At 42.2% G+C, this 20,507-nt stretch overlaps 3 protein-coding genes across 5 annotated transcripts; all 3 read right to left on the bottom strand.

The window, feature by feature from the left end:
• Positions 1–262: 262 nt before the first annotated feature.
• On the bottom strand, positions 263–3,354 carry tmed8 (transmembrane p24 trafficking protein 8). Of its 2 annotated transcripts, none has more exons than XM_041061551.1 (6): positions 3,213–3,354; positions 2,719–2,830; positions 2,482–2,575; positions 2,273–2,366; positions 1,749–2,042; positions 263–1,609 (listed from the first exon to the last, which is right to left on the bottom strand). In XM_041061551.1, the coding sequence occupies exons 2-6, from the start codon at positions 2,826–2,828 to the stop codon at positions 1,392–1,394; spliced, it is 810 nt and encodes a 269-aa protein (XP_040917485.1). In that variant the 5' UTR covers positions 2,829–2,830; positions 3,213–3,354; the 3' UTR covers positions 263–1,391. The 2 variants fall into 2 exon arrangements, with proteins under 2 accessions (XP_040917485.1, XP_040917484.1); XM_041061550.1 differs by having other exon boundaries at positions 2,719–2,865.
• Positions 3,355–3,763: 409 nt separating this feature from the next.
• On the bottom strand, positions 3,764–6,068 carry noxred1 (NADP-dependent oxidoreductase domain containing 1). Its single transcript, XM_041059922.1, has 6 exons — positions 5,699–6,068; positions 5,392–5,576; positions 4,759–4,939; positions 4,506–4,660; positions 4,221–4,419; positions 3,764–3,978 (listed from the first exon to the last, which is right to left on the bottom strand). The coding sequence occupies exons 1-6, from the start codon at positions 5,854–5,856 to the stop codon at positions 3,822–3,824; spliced, it is 1,035 nt and encodes a 344-aa protein (XP_040915856.1). The 5' UTR covers positions 5,857–6,068; the 3' UTR covers positions 3,764–3,821.
• Positions 6,069–6,191: 123 nt separating this feature from the next.
• On the bottom strand, positions 6,192–20,496 carry LOC121196789 (autophagy-related protein 2 homolog B-like). 2 transcript variants are annotated; one of them, XM_041059917.1, is made up of 43 exons: positions 20,433–20,496; positions 19,335–19,746; positions 19,060–19,222; positions 18,782–18,934; positions 18,589–18,691; positions 18,088–18,250; positions 17,822–18,001; positions 17,605–17,701; positions 17,330–17,494; positions 17,072–17,223; positions 16,766–16,877; positions 16,201–16,444; positions 15,914–16,076; positions 15,685–15,777; positions 15,380–15,568; positions 14,891–15,164; positions 14,666–14,774; positions 14,390–14,591; positions 13,699–13,841; positions 13,336–13,493; positions 13,039–13,214; positions 12,758–12,908; positions 12,451–12,653; positions 11,985–12,065; positions 11,727–11,833; positions 11,536–11,628; positions 11,358–11,428; positions 11,190–11,266; positions 10,919–11,089; positions 10,685–10,817; positions 10,392–10,591; positions 10,054–10,283; positions 9,842–9,959; positions 9,552–9,743; positions 9,373–9,474; positions 9,180–9,258; positions 8,886–9,093; positions 8,723–8,792; positions 8,556–8,638; positions 8,309–8,430; positions 7,800–7,954; positions 7,553–7,702; positions 6,192–7,449 (listed from the first exon to the last, which is right to left on the bottom strand). In XM_041059917.1, the coding sequence occupies exons 2-43, from the start codon at positions 19,494–19,496 to the stop codon at positions 7,219–7,221; spliced, it is 6,228 nt and encodes a 2,075-aa protein (XP_040915851.1). In that variant the 5' UTR covers positions 19,497–19,746; positions 20,433–20,496; the 3' UTR covers positions 6,192–7,218. The 2 variants fall into 2 exon arrangements, with proteins under 2 accessions (XP_040915851.1, XP_040915852.1); XM_041059918.1 differs by having other exon boundaries at positions 20,317–20,444.
• Between the last annotated feature and the right edge of the window lie 11 nt (positions 20,497–20,507).

Below are 20,507 nucleotides of genomic sequence, written 5' to 3' on the forward strand. Positions count from 1 at the left end.
TGGTTTCATCAGCACCTCTGTAACAATTACATCAATCCCCCAATGCCACAATTTAATAGAAACACAAGGGACCATCCTGAAGCACTTTCTAATCCTGAATCTGCAATGAGACCCGTTATGAAATGAGAGACAACACACACCAGCGGTTCTAATGACATTTTTTCAAGTTAATCATGTTGCAAACATCTAGCTTCGGTGCACGGTTGTGTTGTCTTTTCTTTTTAAGGATCAATCGTATTCCTCAAATTAATCACACACAAAAAAATAGACAATCTTCTCTTTATTGTGGAATATAAATTTCAGGAACAAATATCATAACTTACAGTAAAGGTAAAGTACAGCAAACATGGGGAGGCTTTAAACCCGTTGCTTTACATCGTGTGCGGCATTAGCAGCCAAATCTGTGACATCTTTGGAAAACATGCGCACGAGTGAACATGGTAGAAGCGTTGATTTTAAAAACAGGATGAAACAAAGTTGTTCAACACAATCAAATCCAAAGTATGTCTGACACACTGAGGATATTCAAAAACAAACACAATGACTTTCACTTACATAGACCTGTGCACAAAATACATTTAGATTAAATATTACAGCTGCTCCCTACCTCCGAAAAAGCAAATTGAAGGGGGGTGAGGCAAATGTAAATATTGAATCTATATTACATAATAAGAGCTTTATGTGATAAGGGATGGCTTTTATTTGTGTCATAAAAAGCACACTCTGAAAAACTGCTACAACTTGTTTCAGTACATTCAACTTATATCGTTTACCAACACACCACTATGACAGAAGACGTGTCTGTGCACAGAGTTTGTACTTCATAATTGTATTCTCCATTATCACATAATCAGATTGAACACAGATTAAAAATAACTTACACTGCAAGCGGAAGGGTACATACGAGTAACAACAACAAAGCAAAAGAACAATCATAATCGCAGGAAGTGCACACACATACACACACACACACACGCTATGATAAAAACCTCCATTTCTTTAGAGCACAGCTGATTAAGCACCTGGCCTGGTGAAATATATTCTGTGCAGGTGTTCCCTGATCACTGCTACCATAGAAATGTTACGGCTGAAGATAATATATGTTTTATGATGGGCACTTAACCAAATAGCACAGTGCATACATAGGAACATGGCACCTATGCAAGGCTTCTTCAGATATCTATCTTGCAAGACACTGGGGGAAATGTTGCATTCAAAACTATCTGATAATATAGGTAAATTCAACATGTGGCAACACAAGCTTGTAGAGATAAAAAATAGATATGCCTCTATTTAATTTTTTATATTATAATTTGATTTTTTTCCCAAGTATGGAATCAAAATAATTAATCATTATTCAGATTAACATTCTTAAACAAAAGATTGGCATCTCAGGCACTATAATAAACCCTGTAGTATAGAGTTTTATTTCGCCATAATGAGTAGGAGTTGTCAAACTTCAGCAGGTAAGTGCCTTCACCTGGAAAATCGTGGCTTCCCCCGTGTACGGACAGGTGACTGTCCTGACGGTATACAGGTAAGATCTCAGCCAGGCTTGAGTTGGTTTGAGTTTTGGAGCCCTTCTCAACGTCTCCATTACTGACAGGCCCTGAAATAGATATCATATAAACCACAAAGTCAACACACTGACTAAGATCCCAGCTGCAGGAAAACATAAAAACCCAATTAGGGTGTGTTTTATAGATACACAATAACTGATGTATTTTTATAGACTTCATCCAACTGACCTTCCAGCTCCTCCTCCTCATCTTCGTCGTCACTTGACTCACTGATGTGCACTGTGATAGATCGGTTCGTGACAGGGGTCCAGTCAAAATAGATACCAAAGCCAATGTCATAGCCGTCCGTAGCGAATTCCCAACACACTTTTTTGGCCTCAGGGACAGTCGGCACATGAACTGTCATGATGTCACCTCGGTACACTGTCACCACGCTGTCCTTCTCTGTTCGAAGCTTTGCCTTCAGCTCCTTCATAGCAGCAGATGTCCATGTTGTTGGGGGATTCAGGGGTGGCATCTGGGCTGCCATCAGGAGGATCAAATGGGAGTGTGTTCACAAAGATTTACAGCATAACAGCAACTCTGAACATTATTTATGTAACTTAGATAAGTCTTATAAAACCATAGATTTACCTTTTTTGGAGCTTGTATTACACTATGAACACATTTGTGACAGATTTATGAAACCTCTCAATCAAAATCATAGATAAAACATAGCAGCAGCCCTGATGGCACACACAGCAGGTACTCACCTTTCATCTCAGCGGAGGGCTGACAGTTCCCAGCACTGTTGTTCTCCTCGCCTCCCTCCCCTGGGGCTGGCTCAGCAGGGGCCTCTTCATTACCCTCAAAATGCACACACACACAAGACACATTAATACAGAAAATGATATTAGATTGTACTTCCTTGTTAATTTCGATTCAGTGACAGCTTATCCAACATACTTAAAACATTTACTACCTCTGAACGCTGCCCTGAATCCTCCTTGGTTTCATCCATGTTAGCCTGGTTTTTTAACTGGGTAAAGCTCTGTGAAAGATCGGTATTCTGGAGCCTGAAGTGAAGATAGAATAGCAGCAGAAAAGATATACAGATAATAATAGGGTGATGAGATTAGGATGCAATAAGCATAACTAGCAGAAGGTATCAGTCCCCTCAGTAGCATCACAAGAAATACTTTGTGCAGCAACAGGTTACCTGTCCAGCGGTCTGCTGTCGCACTGTTTGGATGTTATTCCGGGGAAAGACGAGAAGGAGAGGGACGACAACCGTGACTGGAGCTCTGATGTAGCCTCTACTCTCTCCATGGCTGTAAAGACAAGGCAAACACCTCAGCCTGCGTGGCTGAAAAAAAAAAGAAAAAAAGATGAAACCCCGCCCCTTCCAACCACTGGGAGAGAGAGAAATGACAACACTAAAAGTAGCCTGCTAACGCAGGCTGGATAAACTAAGCAAACTGCGATTTGACACCATTGAACCATGATAACTACTGCACAGATTTGTGAGTTATAGCCAAAGCCTTGGAGAGAAAGTGTGAGTGAATGTGTGGTCGGTTCCGGCCTCATTAACTAGCTCCATCTTGTTAAACTGACATTAGCTTGCAGCTGGCTAGCTGGCTAGCTCACATCAGCTACCCAGCATTTAAAGTGCAGCCGGAGCAGCGGGAACACCGAGGCACAAACTTATCTTACCGCAATGTAACGCTGTTAATCTGATACACTCGATACACTTTTACTTCATTCCGACTCAGGCCGTCAGAAAAGACGCCTCCATATCACTGCAATCATGTGACTCCTCCACGGTGCCGCCGCTTGACAGGAAAAAACAGCCGAATTTTTCGAGACTTCCGTATTTTCTCGAGTGTTGACGAAAATCGGCGAATCTGAAGCAACACAGAGATCCAGTACACGAGGTGACTCCTCTTCAGTGAGGGCTTCCTGCAGCTATCATAAAAGAATCAGTTCGTTTTCTTCTCTGTCCTTCTTTTATGTCAAGATGACACGTTTTCATGATTTTTTTCTTTTATTGTGTATTTGGAATATATTAAAGAATATACCAACTATTGCTGATTTTTCTGCACTGTAAAAAAAAAAGTATAATTTTTAGTTTAGTATATATTACAATATAGTTTTTTGTTCGTTTATTTACCATACCGCTTATTTATGAAAAACAAAAACACCAAGTTCAATTATTCAAATTTATTCTTGCAAATATTACAATTTTCAAAACTGTATGTGTAACATAAGAGATGCAGTCTTTAAATGTACTACTGTGCTGGACATCGTCAAAAATTATAAGATTTACTTTAGAGTGTAACTCTCTATTGTTACTGGTGTCTCCAGCAGTGATTTGTATGCTGCAGAGATGCACAGCTGCACAGATTTATCACCTGATAGAAACCTCAGCAGTGGTGTCTCCTTGGTCTGGGCATCAGTGAGAGAAATCCAGGGAAAAGGCCTTTGAGGGAAAAAGCATAACAGTAATTTGTGCTTTGTTTCTTTTCCTTAATCCTTAATCTTTCCTGATATATATTTTTTCTTTGATGTAACACAGTGAGGTTCAGAGGTTGGGCAATATGAGAAATTCACATTTAATTCCCTGAACATTATTAACTTATCACTTAATATGCAATAACAGTATCGTAGTTAAGGTAAACACAAGCAGCATTATATGATTTAACTATACAGTCTTGTACTCACTCATCTCCTAGAAGGGAAGATGCATAAGATGAACTGATGAAACTCTGTGCATTTAATTGCACTGTGTGTGTCCATTTTTCCTCGAAGAGGCTGTTGATCAGAGAGAGGGCATCACTGGATCGTACACTGGCAGAGGTGCAGATATTCAGCAGGCTGTACAACACTGCACACACCCATTTCAGACTCAGAGAGATGCCACCTATATATGGGAGTCACCAGTCAGTTTATGGAGAATCTTATACAACATGGCAAGTTCAAAGTCTACAACAGTTCCACATGACATACCATTCATTGTAAGAGGACACAATGCCTCTATCAGCAAAGGATCTTTCAGAGCCATGGACAGATCAGTGCAGGACAGCCACACATCTGCAGTGTCACAACTCACAAAGTCATATTGTGGCTTCAGAACAAAATCGTGTCCAAGAAGTTTAGCTAATCTGAAACACAAAGTCAAAACAGAGAGATTAACTTACTGGAAATGTTAAAAAAAAAAAAAAATCTATATCTATATCAGTACGTAGGTGTGTGGCAGTACCTGGTGACGGGCACAGCAGAGATGAAGCTGTACACAAGGCAGTGTTTTGACAGGTGACAGCTGAGATCATCGCAGACTTTGGGGAGGTGAGAGGGCAGACAACAGAGGAACAGAACGTCTGCCCATGCTGCCAGTCTGCGATTGTCGAAGAAACACTCCACTCCCTTCTGGACAAATTCCACTGAGGCACAAAAGCAACAAAATAAACACAAGAACTGGATCTCGATTATATAAATATTGCTTTTTCAGTGTTGGCTCAAAGTGCAACTTTGTTAAATCAACTCATATTTAATAATGAACTCATGAACATCTTGTGGTCATAACTAACAGTGGCTCATTTGTAGGCATACATCCAAAGCAAGTACCCTCCAGAACCTTTTGCATTAGCTGTCACAGCTGCCTACTTTTTTTGTGACATTGGAATTAGGATTAGTAGGATTTTGTGACACATTAACATCTGACAATAAAGGCATTTTCATAAACAGAAAACAATGTATTTATTATTATTGCTTTTTTATTGATTAGTCAACATAAGCCAACACCATTACACGCTGTTTTTGCTGCATCAGAAAAACTGAATGAGCTTTGATTTGGCCATAGAGGTGCTTTGGATAAATATCTATTTCAGTGTACCTGCAGATTCTGGTGTTCTAGTGGAGACCTTAATGTGTGATGGTTTGATGCCAGTCATTTCCAGGAGGGAGCGAAGCAGCTGTTTTCCCATGTGACCCGCCCCAAGTATCCCCACACAAAGGTCACTGTCTTCTCCTGAGTCCTCCACTGAGTCTCTGTTTGCAGTGTGATCTCTGATGATGCATCTAAATGCAACCGTCTATCAGTTAGAAAGATTTAAAACGACACCATAAAATGTGCTTAAACTTTACTGTAAAAGTCGTCCTGTGTATCACAATCACTTTAAATAGATTTGCAGATAAATTACCTCAGTGAGTGGACGAGTTTGCACAGGTAAAGAGCGTGCGCGCACCCGCAAAATGTGAGTCCAGCAGCGCGTGCACGAAGATAAAGAAACTTCCTCTCATCTTCGGTCAGTCCTGCCTCAAAAGACAGACTGCTCAGATCAGCAGCTACGTCCACCATCGCCCAAAAGTTTTAAGACGGGTGATATTTGCAGAAAGTGAACAATGTCGAGCTTTTAGTAATAAAACTGCTTCGTCGTCCTGTTGCCATGCCAACATAAACAACTTCCGATTTCAAAATAAAGCTCGATTTTTTTTTTTTTTTTTTTTTTAAGGACAAAACTATCTTCAACAAAACAGAAAACCCATTCAAACACTATAACGGCTTGATTTTGGTTTCTCCAAAACCTCCCTTTTCAGATGTGAATGTAACTGTACAGACTTACAAGAATGTCTCGTCAGTGAAATACATTCAGATCGTGAAAAGCAGGCTACACCAACCACACTCCACTGTGGTAACTTGAACTGTTTTTTAATTCCCTTTCATGCTTTTAATACAAATTCAAGAATCAACTGTACACGTATGTACATGAAATACTCTTTCCAGATAAACAAGTGAGCAAATCAAATATCTGCAACACAACATATCACACCAAATACCAATATTCAAACATACACTTTAAAAAAAAGAAGAAACAATCAAACAGGATATTAAGACTTTTCTTGAAGATCTTGAGTAGTATGCATGTAGCGTGTAGTTCCTTCTACATGTCTGCATCTACAAGTTGAAAATGTGAGCGGCAGACTGACAGAAAAAAAAAATCTGAAATAGTTTTAAATGTAAAAAGCAGCTTTTCTGGATAGCAGCTTTTGTGAAAATGACACAATGTTGATCACAGCTCAAAATAAAATTGTGAAACTTAAAAGTGCAGATTACATAACTTTACACATCTGAAAAATTCAGTTTCTATATTTGTTCTCTTATATGTGCATGAAATGTTACACATTAGGATTATTTACAGTAAATAACAAGACCCACATACAGTACGTGTTCTATAAATTAAGGGTCATTACACCTATATTATTAGTGTTTGCCAACACCAAGTAGAATAAGTGAATGTAACCACACACAACTTGTAAACAGCTGTTTGAGAATGAAGCAAATGTTTGCAACTCATGAGACAACAGCCACTTTCTTCATTATGTTTAAAATGCCATTGTCTATTCTAAAACAGAACAAAATCCACATAAAGACAAAATGTGGCTCATTAATTAATCACTCTTCCTACATCCCTTTGACTAAACACACAGTTGGACTATGGTGATAACCATGAAGGCACTGTGAGGGAACTGGTAAGCTGACACAAGCTGAATCACAGTAGCTCAAATTGCCACGAGATGAACAGTATTTTATTTACACCAGGGCTGAAATGCACATCTGAGATGTTCCTCTTCAAAAATGCTCTGAAGAACGTTTCCGACACATTTATCAGCTGTTGTTTCTGCACAGTCATGGTTTGAAATAAAACAATGGCAACAGGAATTACTCCTCACCCTGTCTCCATTTCTGCGATTCCTCCTGGCGAGCATCAGGGTGAATCTGGTTCCTCATCCCACCCAAAACATTGGAGGTTGCCTCAGTGGCCATAATGAGCGGCTTGACTACTGCTGGTGGAAGCTGTCGGAGAACTCCACCCACTGCCCCCGTCATTCCACGCTGCTCGTGTTCCCGGGTGGCTGTGTCATAGATGGTCAGTGCAGTGTCTGTGATCCCCTGTGGATGGAAACACCATTCGATCATATGCATTAACAACAGATCTTCTTCCCATTAAGGTCACTGCAGTGGAAATACTCATTTCAGCTTTAGGTTTGTTTACCTCTTTTACTACAGTATAGGCTTTGGCTACACCTTCTCTCAAGTCCACAGGCTGATGAGCCAGTCCATAATGAGAATACCGTTTTATTCTCTTTGTGTCTCTCTCATCAGGAACTGGAGACACCATGTCGTAGGCTGTCTCAGCTGCTGCCTACAACACCAGACAAAACCATTTATTTGTTTGATGTTTCATGGAGGCAGCACTAAAGACTACAGACTTTTCAGTGACAGTGGACAGGCCAGTTTACCTGAATAGTTCGCACCATCCTGTTGGTGAGCTCCAGAGCAGCCATAGCAGTAGAGGTTCCAAAGGAGGCAGTGCCGCGCTGAAACCCACGGACTATCCGACCATCTTTCCTGTACTGTTCAATCGGGAGCCAGACCAAGTCCCTGAATCCCTGAACTGAATAAAACATTCATTTTAAGAACAAGGAAATACAGTACTTATATATACATCCATATATATGGATCTGTTAGCTCATGTACTGTAAGTTATATTGATATTAATGAAACCATGATTTACGTGTTCTCTCAGATTCAAAGACATTGATTGTATTGAGTATAGTGATAAAAATGGGAAGAAAGTTAAGTGTGGGACAAAGTTTAGCAGTAGAAGCTCAATCTCACATTATTGCATTTCGTTTTTGCTGTTATCACATATAAAACCAATCAATGTGCATTTCTGAAATATAAATGCATCTAAAAAAAAAAAAAAAAAAAAGCTTGTGACTGGGTTAAGAACATGTGATGTACTCACCCAGCTGTACCAGTGAGTGAATAGGTCCTACACCGCCCAGCAGACCTGGAAGCTGGTTCTTCTTTATGTCATTTAACCACTCGTTGATGGCATAGGAAAACAGCTTATCCACACCTAATAATCTAAAAGACATATAAGTATTAGTATACTGGGAAAACCATTTGTCCTTTGCGAATTGTGAATCATATAGTCAATATATCATGTGTTGTAGTGTGTGAAAGAAATTTGCAAACACTGATAAACATACCCTTGTCTGTAGCACAACCGCCTCAGTTTCAGCTCTGAACAATTCAGCTGTGTCAGCCCAATAATGATCCCCGCAAATGTTCCCTGAAAGAAAGAAGTTATCAAGTTATGCATAAAGCACTAATAACATAATATGGCATTAATGCAAAGTGCTCTAAAACCACGTACCTGTTCCATTGAAACGTGTTTCCCATGGTAATCCAGGCGAATGGGAACCTCAGAGGTAAATCGAAACTCCCTGACAGAAAAATAAAATATTACCAAATACAGAAAAACAATGTGATTATTTATTCCAAGAGGTTTCATTATGTAGTATTTTTTAAACACTAACCTAAAGAAGATCGGCTGGTCTGTGAAAGAAGGAGCAGAGGCTTCGCTGTCAGCCACTTCTTCCCTGCTGGATGTGGAGAAACCATTGTGGCTCAAACGTCTCTGCACAGGCACTGAGATGATTGGCGCTGGGTCCTGGCTGCTGCCAGCGTGCTTGGAGAAGCTGCAGGAGATCTCAGGGGCAGCTGCTTTCTTTGTGGAAACACAGACTGATGCAAAACAAAACATCATTAGGAACTTTTAATTGAAAGTAAGGTTTGCAACAAAAGATGTTTGTGTGAATGATCGGTTTTACCTTCTTGAGCAGGCGGTGAGAAAAACTCAACTTCAGTAGCAAGACTTGTAAAGAAGTCCTTCAGGAAGAACAGGGCATCCTTCAAACAAACAAAAAACAGGACTTAAAACAGACTTGAAAAATGTTCCTGAGGATGCTGAGTTTGTCATATCTTTGATAGACTAGAAAAATTGTCTGTATCTGAGTCTTGTACCTGATCAATATTGAGACGAAGAGGCATCAGGGAAACACGCAGACAGCACTCCTGAGGAGCCTGGCCTGACTCGGGACACATGTGAAGTGCCTTAACTGTCAACTAAGAGCAAAAGAACACAAGAATTTAGACCAAGCAGACACCTGGCTGGGTTAATGTGAGTGTGTTGCCTTGCTCACCATGTTAGAGTGGGCTTTGCGGGGCATTTCTTTGCTAGAGTATAAGTAGAGGAACTTGTTCATCTGTGAAGTAGCCAGTCTGTCTCGTATCTCCAAGTCCTGCACAACAAACATCTGCCGGGAGACTGGCTGGTCCACTGCTGGCCCAGAAGCCACCTGGGCCTGTGGGTACACCTCATGTTGAAATCTCACCTGAGGTAAAAGAAAAAGGTTGTAAGCAGTGAAGAAATAACCCAATGCCTTTATATAGTCTGATTGAGTGTATCATAATAAACCGAAGAATAATTTACCTTGCTGAGCTGGATCTCCATCAGGACGTCAGGGTTCCTTCCTTTTCCACCTCCTGCTCGTCCTGAAGACTTGGCCTGTCTGACCGGAGTTTGAGAGGGGGAGCTATGAGGTGTCGACCTGCAAGGAAGAGAGAAGGATAGAAATTAAACTGTCTGTTTCCCTTTGAGCACATTCAAACATTGTATGCACACTTCAACAGCACGTGGCTCACCCCCGGCTTCTGGCAGGAGAGGCTGTGAAATTCACGCTCCCAAAGTCTTTCCCACCATAAAGGTGCCAGATGACAGAGATCTCTTTGATGAGGTAGCGCACCTCTGGGATGGGAAAGTTCATGGCTCCACGACTGGAATCGCTCCCATCCAGAGGCTGACCGAAGTGATCATCTTTGATTTCCACCGGGTCTGAAGTAAGCAGCTTTACCACTGGCTCCTGATCACGATCCTGAAACATACATTTCTTATAATGAGGCAACACAAGATTTATAAAGAAAAAAAAACAGTCAATCACTGTGTTACAAAGCCATAATAGTGTGAATGAGCATATCCCAACCTCTCCTCTGGAACCAGGCGTTTCCAGGATACAAAAGTCGTCTGTCTCTTGGGCCAAGCTAGGAACAGGAGTGATGAGAGGCGAGTGAAGCATGGGGTAGGTGGGGCTAGAATCTTGGTTAAAATTTCCGCTCTCATCTGGGAACAGGAACAGGTCTGAGCGGGGTGGCTCATGGTCATGATCTCGCTCCTCGTGTGCACCTGCACATGAGTGAAACGTTATAAAATCTCATGAAGCGCAGTTACATCGCTCAAGGACTTACAACTTTAGTCCTTACTGAAGAAAGTCCTCACCATTCTGCTGCGGCCCTGGCGTATGCTGCCCATCAGTCTCCTCCATGGCTTCGCTCATCAGGTCCTGCAACATCTGCTGCTCAGTCTCGGCGAGCAAGGGAGCCTGAGATGTGAGCCGGCTCGGAAACTCCGCCTGTCCAGAAATACACTCGCACTAAGCGTGTTTGACTGGCAGGGTTTTGAAACTGTATTTCAGCTATGTAATACTGGCTCATGAATGGTGTCCCTGCTGACCTTGCTTCTTTGTGTGGTGCTGCTGTGCTTGGCCTCTGGTTCTGAAGGGGGGATTAAGTCTCCATAGCTGGCTACATACTGGATAAGGTTCATGAGGGCGGCACAGGAGTCGGAACACGTTCTGATGTGAATGACGTCACTGGAACAGCGTAGCTCAAATCTTGGCTCCGACTATCACACGTGGGACGATGAAAAAGTATTTTGAAATATGTGGAAAAATTCTGAATCATCACCATCTAGTTCATGCCATTTAGAGACCCACAACTCTTACCAATTTTCCATCCAATCCAGGTTTGACAGCTGTAATCCTCAGCTCCAGTGTCCCCATGTCTACCACTTGGACATAGTCTGTGACAAAAACCAAAAGCAAACATTGGCCAAAGCTGCATTTTAAACACTTCAAGCAATGAATTAAAAATGATCACTGAAGTCAACCTACCACGTGCTAGATTGACAGACACTGCATTACTCTTGTCTGAGAGGAACAGAGCAGCTTCGTCCAAAATAATCCTGCAAACAACGTGTTCTACTTAGCAAAGACAAATATGTGTATAACTCAGCTGCAGTTACATCTCTAAATTTTGTATCAGTGACAAAACCAGCAGACTGTTTAATACCTGAGTGTTGAAGAAGAGTGATCTAAAGAGACACTGCTGGAGATGCTGAAAGTCTCTACGATGAGAAGTGATCTGAGTGGCAGGTAAAGGGGTCTGTCAGGAGAAGAACACACAGCACATAAGAGTAAATGCAAGGATAACACACACACACATAACTTTTAAATGAGTTGCAGTTTTGAGGTGTTCTTTACCTGTAGTCTAGAGAGCAGCTCCACAGGTGTAGATGTAGGGTGGTGACAGATGTAGGAGGCGCGTAACCCAGCACAGGCTCATCAGAAACATTCAGAAAGTCAATCATCTATGACATATAAATCAGCGATAAGATTACAAATGCTTGATTTTAATGAATGACATTTTCTTGATATGCTCTCTGAACATTTCATGTGAAGGTCAAAGAATAAAAGAGGTTTGGTATGAATTAGTGAGGTTGTGGACCAATTTTGCCTTACCTGGTCATACCAACCCAGGTTGGGAGGCACAACTCTGTGCTGAAGTGTGGCTCCTCTCACTCCAACAGCAACCAGAAACTCCTGCATTAACACACGCATCACCACAGTCAGCAGCAAACCAAAAGCAAGCTGACTGATATGCTTTCAACACCAGATCTGCCCAAACAGAATTACAGCTTGACTGGATGTGGCGTTGCATAAAATCTGTGTTGAAACTAATGTTACTGCACAGGCGTGGTTCTGGGCATAATTCAATAATCAATATTGAATCGTGTCTGGTGATTCCCAGCGTAAAATGTTGACTTAGCAGCCCATTATGTTCCCACCATGGTCAGTTCATTTTAAGGCAAAAAGGCTGAGAACCACTGCAACACAGAATCTGAGTGAGAACGGTGTCTTAGTAACACGTGTAAAATAAATACCATGGTGATCTGAAGCCACCCTCTAAGTGATGTGAGTGCTCTACCTTGACATTGCGTTCTGCATTCTGTGATGAGATTTTGACAGCGACGGACACCATGCTGCGGGCCTCCAGACCAATACCCTCTGAGGGTGTTGAGGATCTCTCAGGAGATGTCTCTGATTGGTAGATAGTTGGCTCTAGCCAATGGGGATGTGTCCTGCATGGCAACTTGATGTCTGAGGCAGAGGTGCCTCCATCCATAAGTCCTGAGCAGATTGAAAGAGAGGGACATAGATGAAATATGACTGACATCTATTCTGTACATTTATATTAATAGTAATATTATAGTGAACAAGTGCAGCTGGTTTACCTTGGTGATACATGCAAATGCTACTGGTGTGGAAGCAGATGTAGTGTTGGTCTTTATAACCTTCATACTGAGTTACACTGAACAGCACAGCATTTTTCATCTCCAACCAGAACTCGCCATGTTTGTTTTTCAGTGCAGTTTTATCCTCCTTCTGTGAAAAAACAAACAAACAAAAAAAAAAACAATATGGAAACGCAACCCCACCGTCCATTTAAAAAGCTGTTTGGAATACCTAAATAAATCTGTGAGGACATTAATGTTCAAACAGAATGTGAGACTACCTTAGCGCTAGTTTGAAGAGCCACCAGGCCGTGATTGACACTGAGGATGACAGAGAACAGACTCTGGGAGGTCTTGTTCTGAGCTTTGGGCTTCTTCTTTTTGCGAGACCTGAGGCCGAGGTCAGAGGCAGGGGAGTAATAGTGCATGTTCTCCTCCTCTGAGCCACTGGTCTCCTCTAAAAACACAACACAAAGTGTGTCTATGAAATGATAAAAGCTGCCAGGTGTTTAAGTTTGACCTTTTTAGTGCAATACAGAGAGTCTGCAAAATCATGTGAAATGTTTCTGCTGCCTCACCCTCAGGTCCAGTAGAGCGGAACTGGCTGAAGCTGTCCTTGGAGTAGGTGTTGATCAACTGACTGGCGACAGAGAGGCCAACTCCATATGGCATGCTCTCAACTGTCTCCACTGGAGATGGTGCAGTGGGCTCCCACAGCAGCAGGTCATTGTTTATCCTAAAATATTGTGAACATTCATTTTAGATGTGGAAAAGGCACAGATTAAATATCTTGTTAGAAGTCACATCCATGGGTTCAACCACAGAAGAGGTTAAATCCTGCAAAATAAGCTAACCAATCTGTTATCTGTTCATTTTCAGCTACTACTAATTTGTTTTGCTGTATTTTATTGTCATCCTGTCCTTTAATATAAATTCCACACCTGTTGTGTAGTTTTTCATAAAATGCCTTGCTGGGGAGCACTAATTGTACATTGGGGAAACACAACTCAAGGATGAAGCGAGAGTTATTCATGGTTTTCTCCTGGAACTCTGTCATCTCAGCAACGTCGCCAGGAATGACCATCTGTAATTAAAAAAAAAAAAGAATAGGTACATTAAAATTATAAACATGATCTCATCACCACCTGCTCTGTCAACATTTTAGGTATGCAAAGCAGTGCTTATGATGGCTTTTTGCATAATGACACAACTGCCATCCATTTTTATAAATCAACCAGAGGATAACCTCGCTCTTGAATGCAAATTCACGCAGCTGAACAAAGCACACCTGCTTTGGATCAATGTTGTCACCAACATTGCAACACCAATTCTTCTATTAAGCAAATTTTGAGAGAAATGTTTTAAAATATAAGGAAATATGTTTTCCGCTTGACTTTGAATGAGTCTTTTCTTAAAATAAAGCATCTCTGTGCGAGTTAGTCATAGTCCAAACTAGGTGGATTTTGAGTTTGACAATTTGTATAAAGACAGCAGACTTGAAATAGCCAGGCATTATAATTTCTAAGCCAATACGTGGTGCACCTCAACACAAAGAAATCTACTAATATATACAGTAGTTGGCTGTTTTGTTTTAACATTTGTGACGAATGTGACCCTTTAACCAGGACTCACCTCTTCATTTTCATACATAACCCTACGTGAAGAAAAGGGTGATGGCTCTGGTTTCCCAAAGTCACACACATCCTTCAGTGAATGAGCAGCCCCTTCCTCCTCTTCCTCCTCAAGAGAATGATCCTCAGCCCCCTCGTCATCTTCAGCCGTCACACGCTCAAGGATCGAATGGACTGCAGTGGGGTTCATCTTCAACACGACCCTGCTCAGACAAGTTTAACATCAGTGAAAGATTGCCCTGAACGGACAGGCGAGTTTGAGGTTAGATAAACTTACCTCGGCCAGTCAAACTTCACACTTTCAGATGTTGTCATGTCTCCATCCATGGTGTGAGACACTCTGAGGAACCGGGCAGCTGGTTGATCTGGGCCCTCCTGGAACTTCCCTGGTGGAGTAAAGAAAAAACACAGAGCAGATAAAGAGCAGTTCCTTTATTAAAAAACAAAACAAAAAACCTTTTCAGAGCATTTTGGAAACGTTTTCCCCTCTTTGACCACATACCAGTAAGGTCCCTGAATGTGAGTTCCATCTTTGTTTGATCAGGGGAGCCACCACCCATAAACTCTGTTTTCACTTCAAGGTCTTCAAGCTCCAGGAAGAGTACTTCCTTCTGCAGGGACTTCTTGAACCATGGGCCCCTCTCCTGATCTGAGCGCAAGTCAGGGATGGGGAAACGGACTGCAAGGCCCAGCACTGGGGCATTGACAGTCAGTGATACATGACAGTTGGTTGGAGTGTGGCTGTCATCAAGGAAAACCTCTGTAAAGGCCTTGTGCTGTGAAGTTAGTGTAGAGACACAAAGACCTAGATTATATACAAGGTTACTGAGCCTATGAATATGCAGCTGTTTTGCTTTTTTAATCTGAGTTTAAGATAGTGATCATTTACATGATCACAACATTATACAATGTCATATTTTTATATCTGAAATGTTCATATTGCTAAAAACTCCTCTAATCTCCAATTAATAGTTCCTGTTGACGACCTTACCAAGCTGACATGTTTATTATAGGATGTATACATGTGGGAGGCCATCATCTCTGTGGTGGCCAGCTTCTGAGGCTGGAGCAATGAGTTGAGGCGGTCTACGATACTGATGTCCAGCTCAGAGCGCACAGGACCCAGCTCCACCTGGATCTCAGCTTTCCTGGGAATGGTGCTAAGGCGAACCTGGCCACCCTGCTCAGAGAGGCAAGAGGGTTGACTGAGTGGATGCCAGACAACGATGCAGAAAAAGCATTTGTGTGTTAAGTGTTAGTGTTGTGGTTTCATATTGGACTAACAAATGCTGTTACCTGAGGTCCCCTGCGCTCAGCCTGTTTGTAAAGCAGGTGAAGGCAGGTGGTAAGCGGCGCATCAGCACTGGCTGTGGTGTCAAATGTCAGGAGCTGAGGTGTGACAGAGAAACTAGTGAGAAACACTCCTAATGCCATGCCAGCTGCAAATGAGTGTTTATGCAAGTGTTTAACCAACTCAAGCTCAGTGCAGTGCAAAATATGTTTAGCTGAGGCTTGAAACTCTAACCTCAGTGTACTGAATGCCTCTTTGGGAGCCACTGACGACAGCCTCAGAGGGGAACAGACACTCCAAGAATTCCATCTGGTTAAGGGAGACGTCAGTGCTGAAAGTCCGCAAACTAGATCCCTGACAGTGTTCGTAGTTTATCTTCAGACCCTGGCCCACAAACCTGCAAATACAAGCCCAGGTCAGGCAGGTATTTACACATTCAAATCATAAACTTGTCCTTGAGTAAGCAAGGCAAAAAATACAACCATGCACAACAGGAATTAGTTTAAAAACAAAAAGTGCACCTGAGGTGGTCATGGGGACAGGCCTGATTAAACACTGTCCGAGACTGAAGGAAAGCAGCTGGTGGGAGCTGGCCTGGGCCCACTATGCTGAAGAAGTGTGCAGCCATGGGGCCAAGGGGACTGGGAGCAGCATCAGGTGGTGGCAGCGGGTCGATGTGGAGGACAGAGACAGCCAGGCTGCTCAGTGTCAGCTTTAACACCAGCTCTGGCCTTGACTCATCACCGTGGGTTTTGGATGGATGGGCTGAAATACAACAATGGACAAGACATACACATAGGTGCTTAATTTTCACTCTGGTAAAAGCTCTAGTTCAACAATAACCATGTATCACAGAAGACAAAGACTTGCAGATTTTCCTTGAAAGAATGACGTAATCACTGATGAGCACACTTCCAACCACAAAGGAGGAACTAGTCAGGGAGAAAAGCGGATGTAGTCTGTGGCTGGAATGAAAATATGCAAATTCCTTTCCTTCTCTAAGCCACACAACTGAAGACAGACTATTCCTTTAATAGTAATTAATATAAAGAGTGTAAAAATACATTGTTATATCGTGATACTTACAAGTTTGTCTCAGTAATTTTTGAGGGAGTTGTGAATCCCGTGACTGGACGGGTGTTTCACTGGCCTGTTTCTCTCTTTGTCGTGGTACATCCATGTAATCATCCCACAGAGCCTACACACACAGATATGATGCAAGATTATGTGAGAACAGCAGTTTTGTTTTTCACCACACAAGCTACAACACATAAGATGAAAATAACTATTTACATATCTCCTTGTTTTGTAATTAAGAAACCAGACCACTGACAGTCCATGTGCTCACATACATTATATTTCATTATGTGTCTCTATAACTTTGAGACTTACTGTTGCATTTCCAGAGGGAGATTCTCCTGGGGAGGCAGAGTAGTTGCTATTAAGTGACAAATCCAGGTCAACAGTGGGTGGTTCACCCAGTGGAGGGAGGGATGACAAACTGTGAGACATGTCCATGTCCGCCATGGAGAAGAACACATCATCTACATCAGCAACCAAAGAATGAAAGGACAACGTTCGTTAGCTAGAGACAACTATGACGCATGATTTAAGAAATTACAGGGTTAGAGGATGGTGTTGGAGTCCAACCTCGACTTGACACAGTTCTGGTGGTCTGGCTGTCAAAGAGGTCCGGGTCTGTTCCTGGCACAGCAGTATCCTTCTTCAGACAGCGGTTCAGTTCCATATGGAGCCGATACTCGTCTTCCTGCTGCATGGGTCGACTCTTTCTATCCTTGGCCCATTCCTGTGCACCTTCACACAAAGAGCAAGCAATAGTCTAACTGATTTATTTCTAAATAACTCATTTGGTGTCATTTTTACCCTGGTTGATCCAACTCATCTATCAACAGATGGGTGCTCACCTCCACCAGAGAAAGCTCCAAACAAGTCCAGAAGAAGATGAACTTGCCGTGGGGACAGCAGAAAAATCACTGTATCAATATGTCCAACTACATCCAGCTGAAAAGCAAAGCATGTCAAATAGCCTGATTATAGACATTACACCAAGTGCATTATACTGAACATATAGCCAGGGACACTTTTTTATAATAGTTTGTAATCAAGAAATTGTTAAATTACCTTTGCTCCAGGCATAGCTAGGTTGTTTTTCAGAGTGAGGGACAACTCAATCCTACCACCGAGGCTCCCAACCTGCACAGGTTCAAAGGGTGTTGTAGAGGATACAGGCTCTGTGAACTGGGGATGAGGCTCGCATATTATTTTGGGATTCCAGCTAGGAGAGAGCTTTGGCTCAGTTTCCTGCAATTGAAGAGATACATTTTTTAAAAGGCTTATATATACAACTCTTTTATGCCAAAAGTCAAAGACTACATTGCTACACCAACCGTTGGAGTGGGTGAGGATTTACATCCAGCTCGAGACACATCTGAAAACTCATCCCAAAATACGGTGATGCCTTCCATCTGCAGGTTTTTATGTGCAAATGTGGTTGGCTGGTGCACATTTACACTCGAACTCTCCTCACCTGTTTCATCGCAGTAAACAATCCTGTAAGAAACCACAAAACACAATTAGCCTGAAAAGGACCTACAGTATGAGAGTGATTGATTGAGTGACTGATGCATCATCACTTATATTACACATATCGCTACATATTAGGGACATCTTCCATATATTTAGCTGCATCCCTTTTTAACACTCATATTCCGTCTTTTATGCGTCCCCTCATCTATATCTTTTCCTGTCTGATTCATCTTAGTTTTAGACTTCAGAGAGGAAATTAATATGCGATAGTGACTTTAACCTGGAACCAATTACTTGGAGCTGAAAACTGTTCATAATACAATGGAAAGTGAACTGCGATCCCACTGACTGTCCAAACTTACTTGTTGATTCGAATCTCAAGAGCGATTCCAGTTTTAGAATTTTCCGGAATGTGTTCGACTCTGAGAATGGTGTCCAGAAATGTCACTTTGACCCTTCTCAGAACTGCAAGAGAGAACATTAAAAGAACTGAGTTCATCCAGTGCCAGCAAAGTAAACCTCTTAAAATGTTACCCAACATTACAGTCATATTACCTGTCTCTATTGTTTCTGCAAACTTCTCTAATCCCTCAAAAGGCTGGAAACTCTCTCCCATATCGTCTGTGAGTTTCTGACTCAGACATTCTTTGGCAAGCTGCATGCTGCTCGTCATGAAACTGGACCAGTACATGGGCTCAGTGCCAGATGCTGGAAAAACAGCCATTGGTGACAGGTTCATTTAATTTTCAGTAAAAGAAATTACTAATCTGTTTATCTGTGATAAAAGATCAATGTTTTCTCAACCCTTTTTATCACAGTTGTAATGGCCTTACCCACTCTCGGTCTTGGTCTGAGCACCATCTCCAAACCCTTGACTTCTAGGGCACAGTTTTCCTGCAGCAGGGCTGCCCATGGGACAGTTAGAGAAATTGTCTGGATGAACCCTGCAATTACCTCAAAAGGGGCATCTGCAGTCTCTAGGAGCTCATTGAGAGACTGAGGAAGAAGACATAATGATGAAATTTCTCTTAGTTCATACAGTTTCTGTGTTTACACTAAACAAATATATCTGTAGTATTGTCTGCTACAAAGGGGACATTACACTTACCCACTTATCCAGTGGCACTTGGGCAAGTGATCCAGTACCTTGATAGAGGTCTAAGCTGAGCTGATCCAAGCTCAGTTTCTCCTGCAGGAAGTTGCCAAGATACCGATGCAGGAGGTATCTGCAGGCCCGCTTCTTGATGGACTCCGAAAATGGCCAAGGCATCTTAACTCAACAGGTGTACAGTACACAGGTTATGAAAGGGACTTTGAGGCTCTGCAACCGGAATGCTATTGCTATTCAAACTGCTATGAATTAATCACTGGTGTTACAGCTGTGTCATCCTGTCGACTTAAAGACATCAAGAAATCGTGAGCTCAAACATCCTTCATATCCCAAGACCAGGGACACTTTGGAGGATGTGTTGACACTCAGGGATGTGTGTGGGAATTGGTCCGACTCCAGTTTGCTGCGCCTACAGAAAACACATACACGGTGCCCCCTTTGTAATTTGACACTTGACACAACATGGGACTTAACACAAAATGTTTACAGCACAGCCGAAAACAACAAGCACCATTAATGCGTTAGTTTAAGACGGGGACATATTTAAATTACTCCTGAGTAGTGTTATAAAACAGTGCAACATAAATTGCCTGGTGTTATTCCCAGCATACATTTGCCCCCATTCTAGAACCAGTATTAACTAGCCAAACTCGCTTGCGAAATAGCAGTTAGCATGCCATAGTCTTGCTAGTCAGCAGCTACCCTTAGCTGTGTTTACTTAAAGAGAGCTGTCATCGGAGTTAGGAGACGAGAGCTGCGCTCTGACTGTTGGCTAGACAAAGGCATGTCTTTAAGCTAACTAGCCGGCTAGCAAGTGTTAGGCTAGCGCTGTTAGCCCGCCTATGAATCACTGCTATCGGCAGGATAAGGACACATTAGCATAGCCGGATAACGGCAGGCTAAGGTTGTAGCGCTGCATGCTCGCTAGTTAGTTAGCTAGCTAGCTAACTTAAAAGCCAACATTTCCCAAGTTACGTACCATCACACAACAGATGTACTCTGACAGAAAACACTACACATACATACACCAGTTCGATACGCCGACATGCATGGCGTAGCGAGCAGAGTTGAAGATGTTAGTGCAGCTTAAGTTACCTTCTGACTGAGTTGTTTACAAACACTTTCATGACTCCGCACCGACTGAGCCCACACACTCCGGGATGGGATTTG

The sequence above is a fragment of the Toxotes jaculatrix genome, chromosome 17 (genome assembly GCF_017976425.1).
Source record: "Toxotes jaculatrix isolate fToxJac2 chromosome 17, fToxJac2.pri, whole genome shotgun sequence".
NCBI classification, from domain to species: domain Eukaryota; kingdom Metazoa; phylum Chordata; class Actinopteri; family Toxotidae; genus Toxotes; species Toxotes jaculatrix.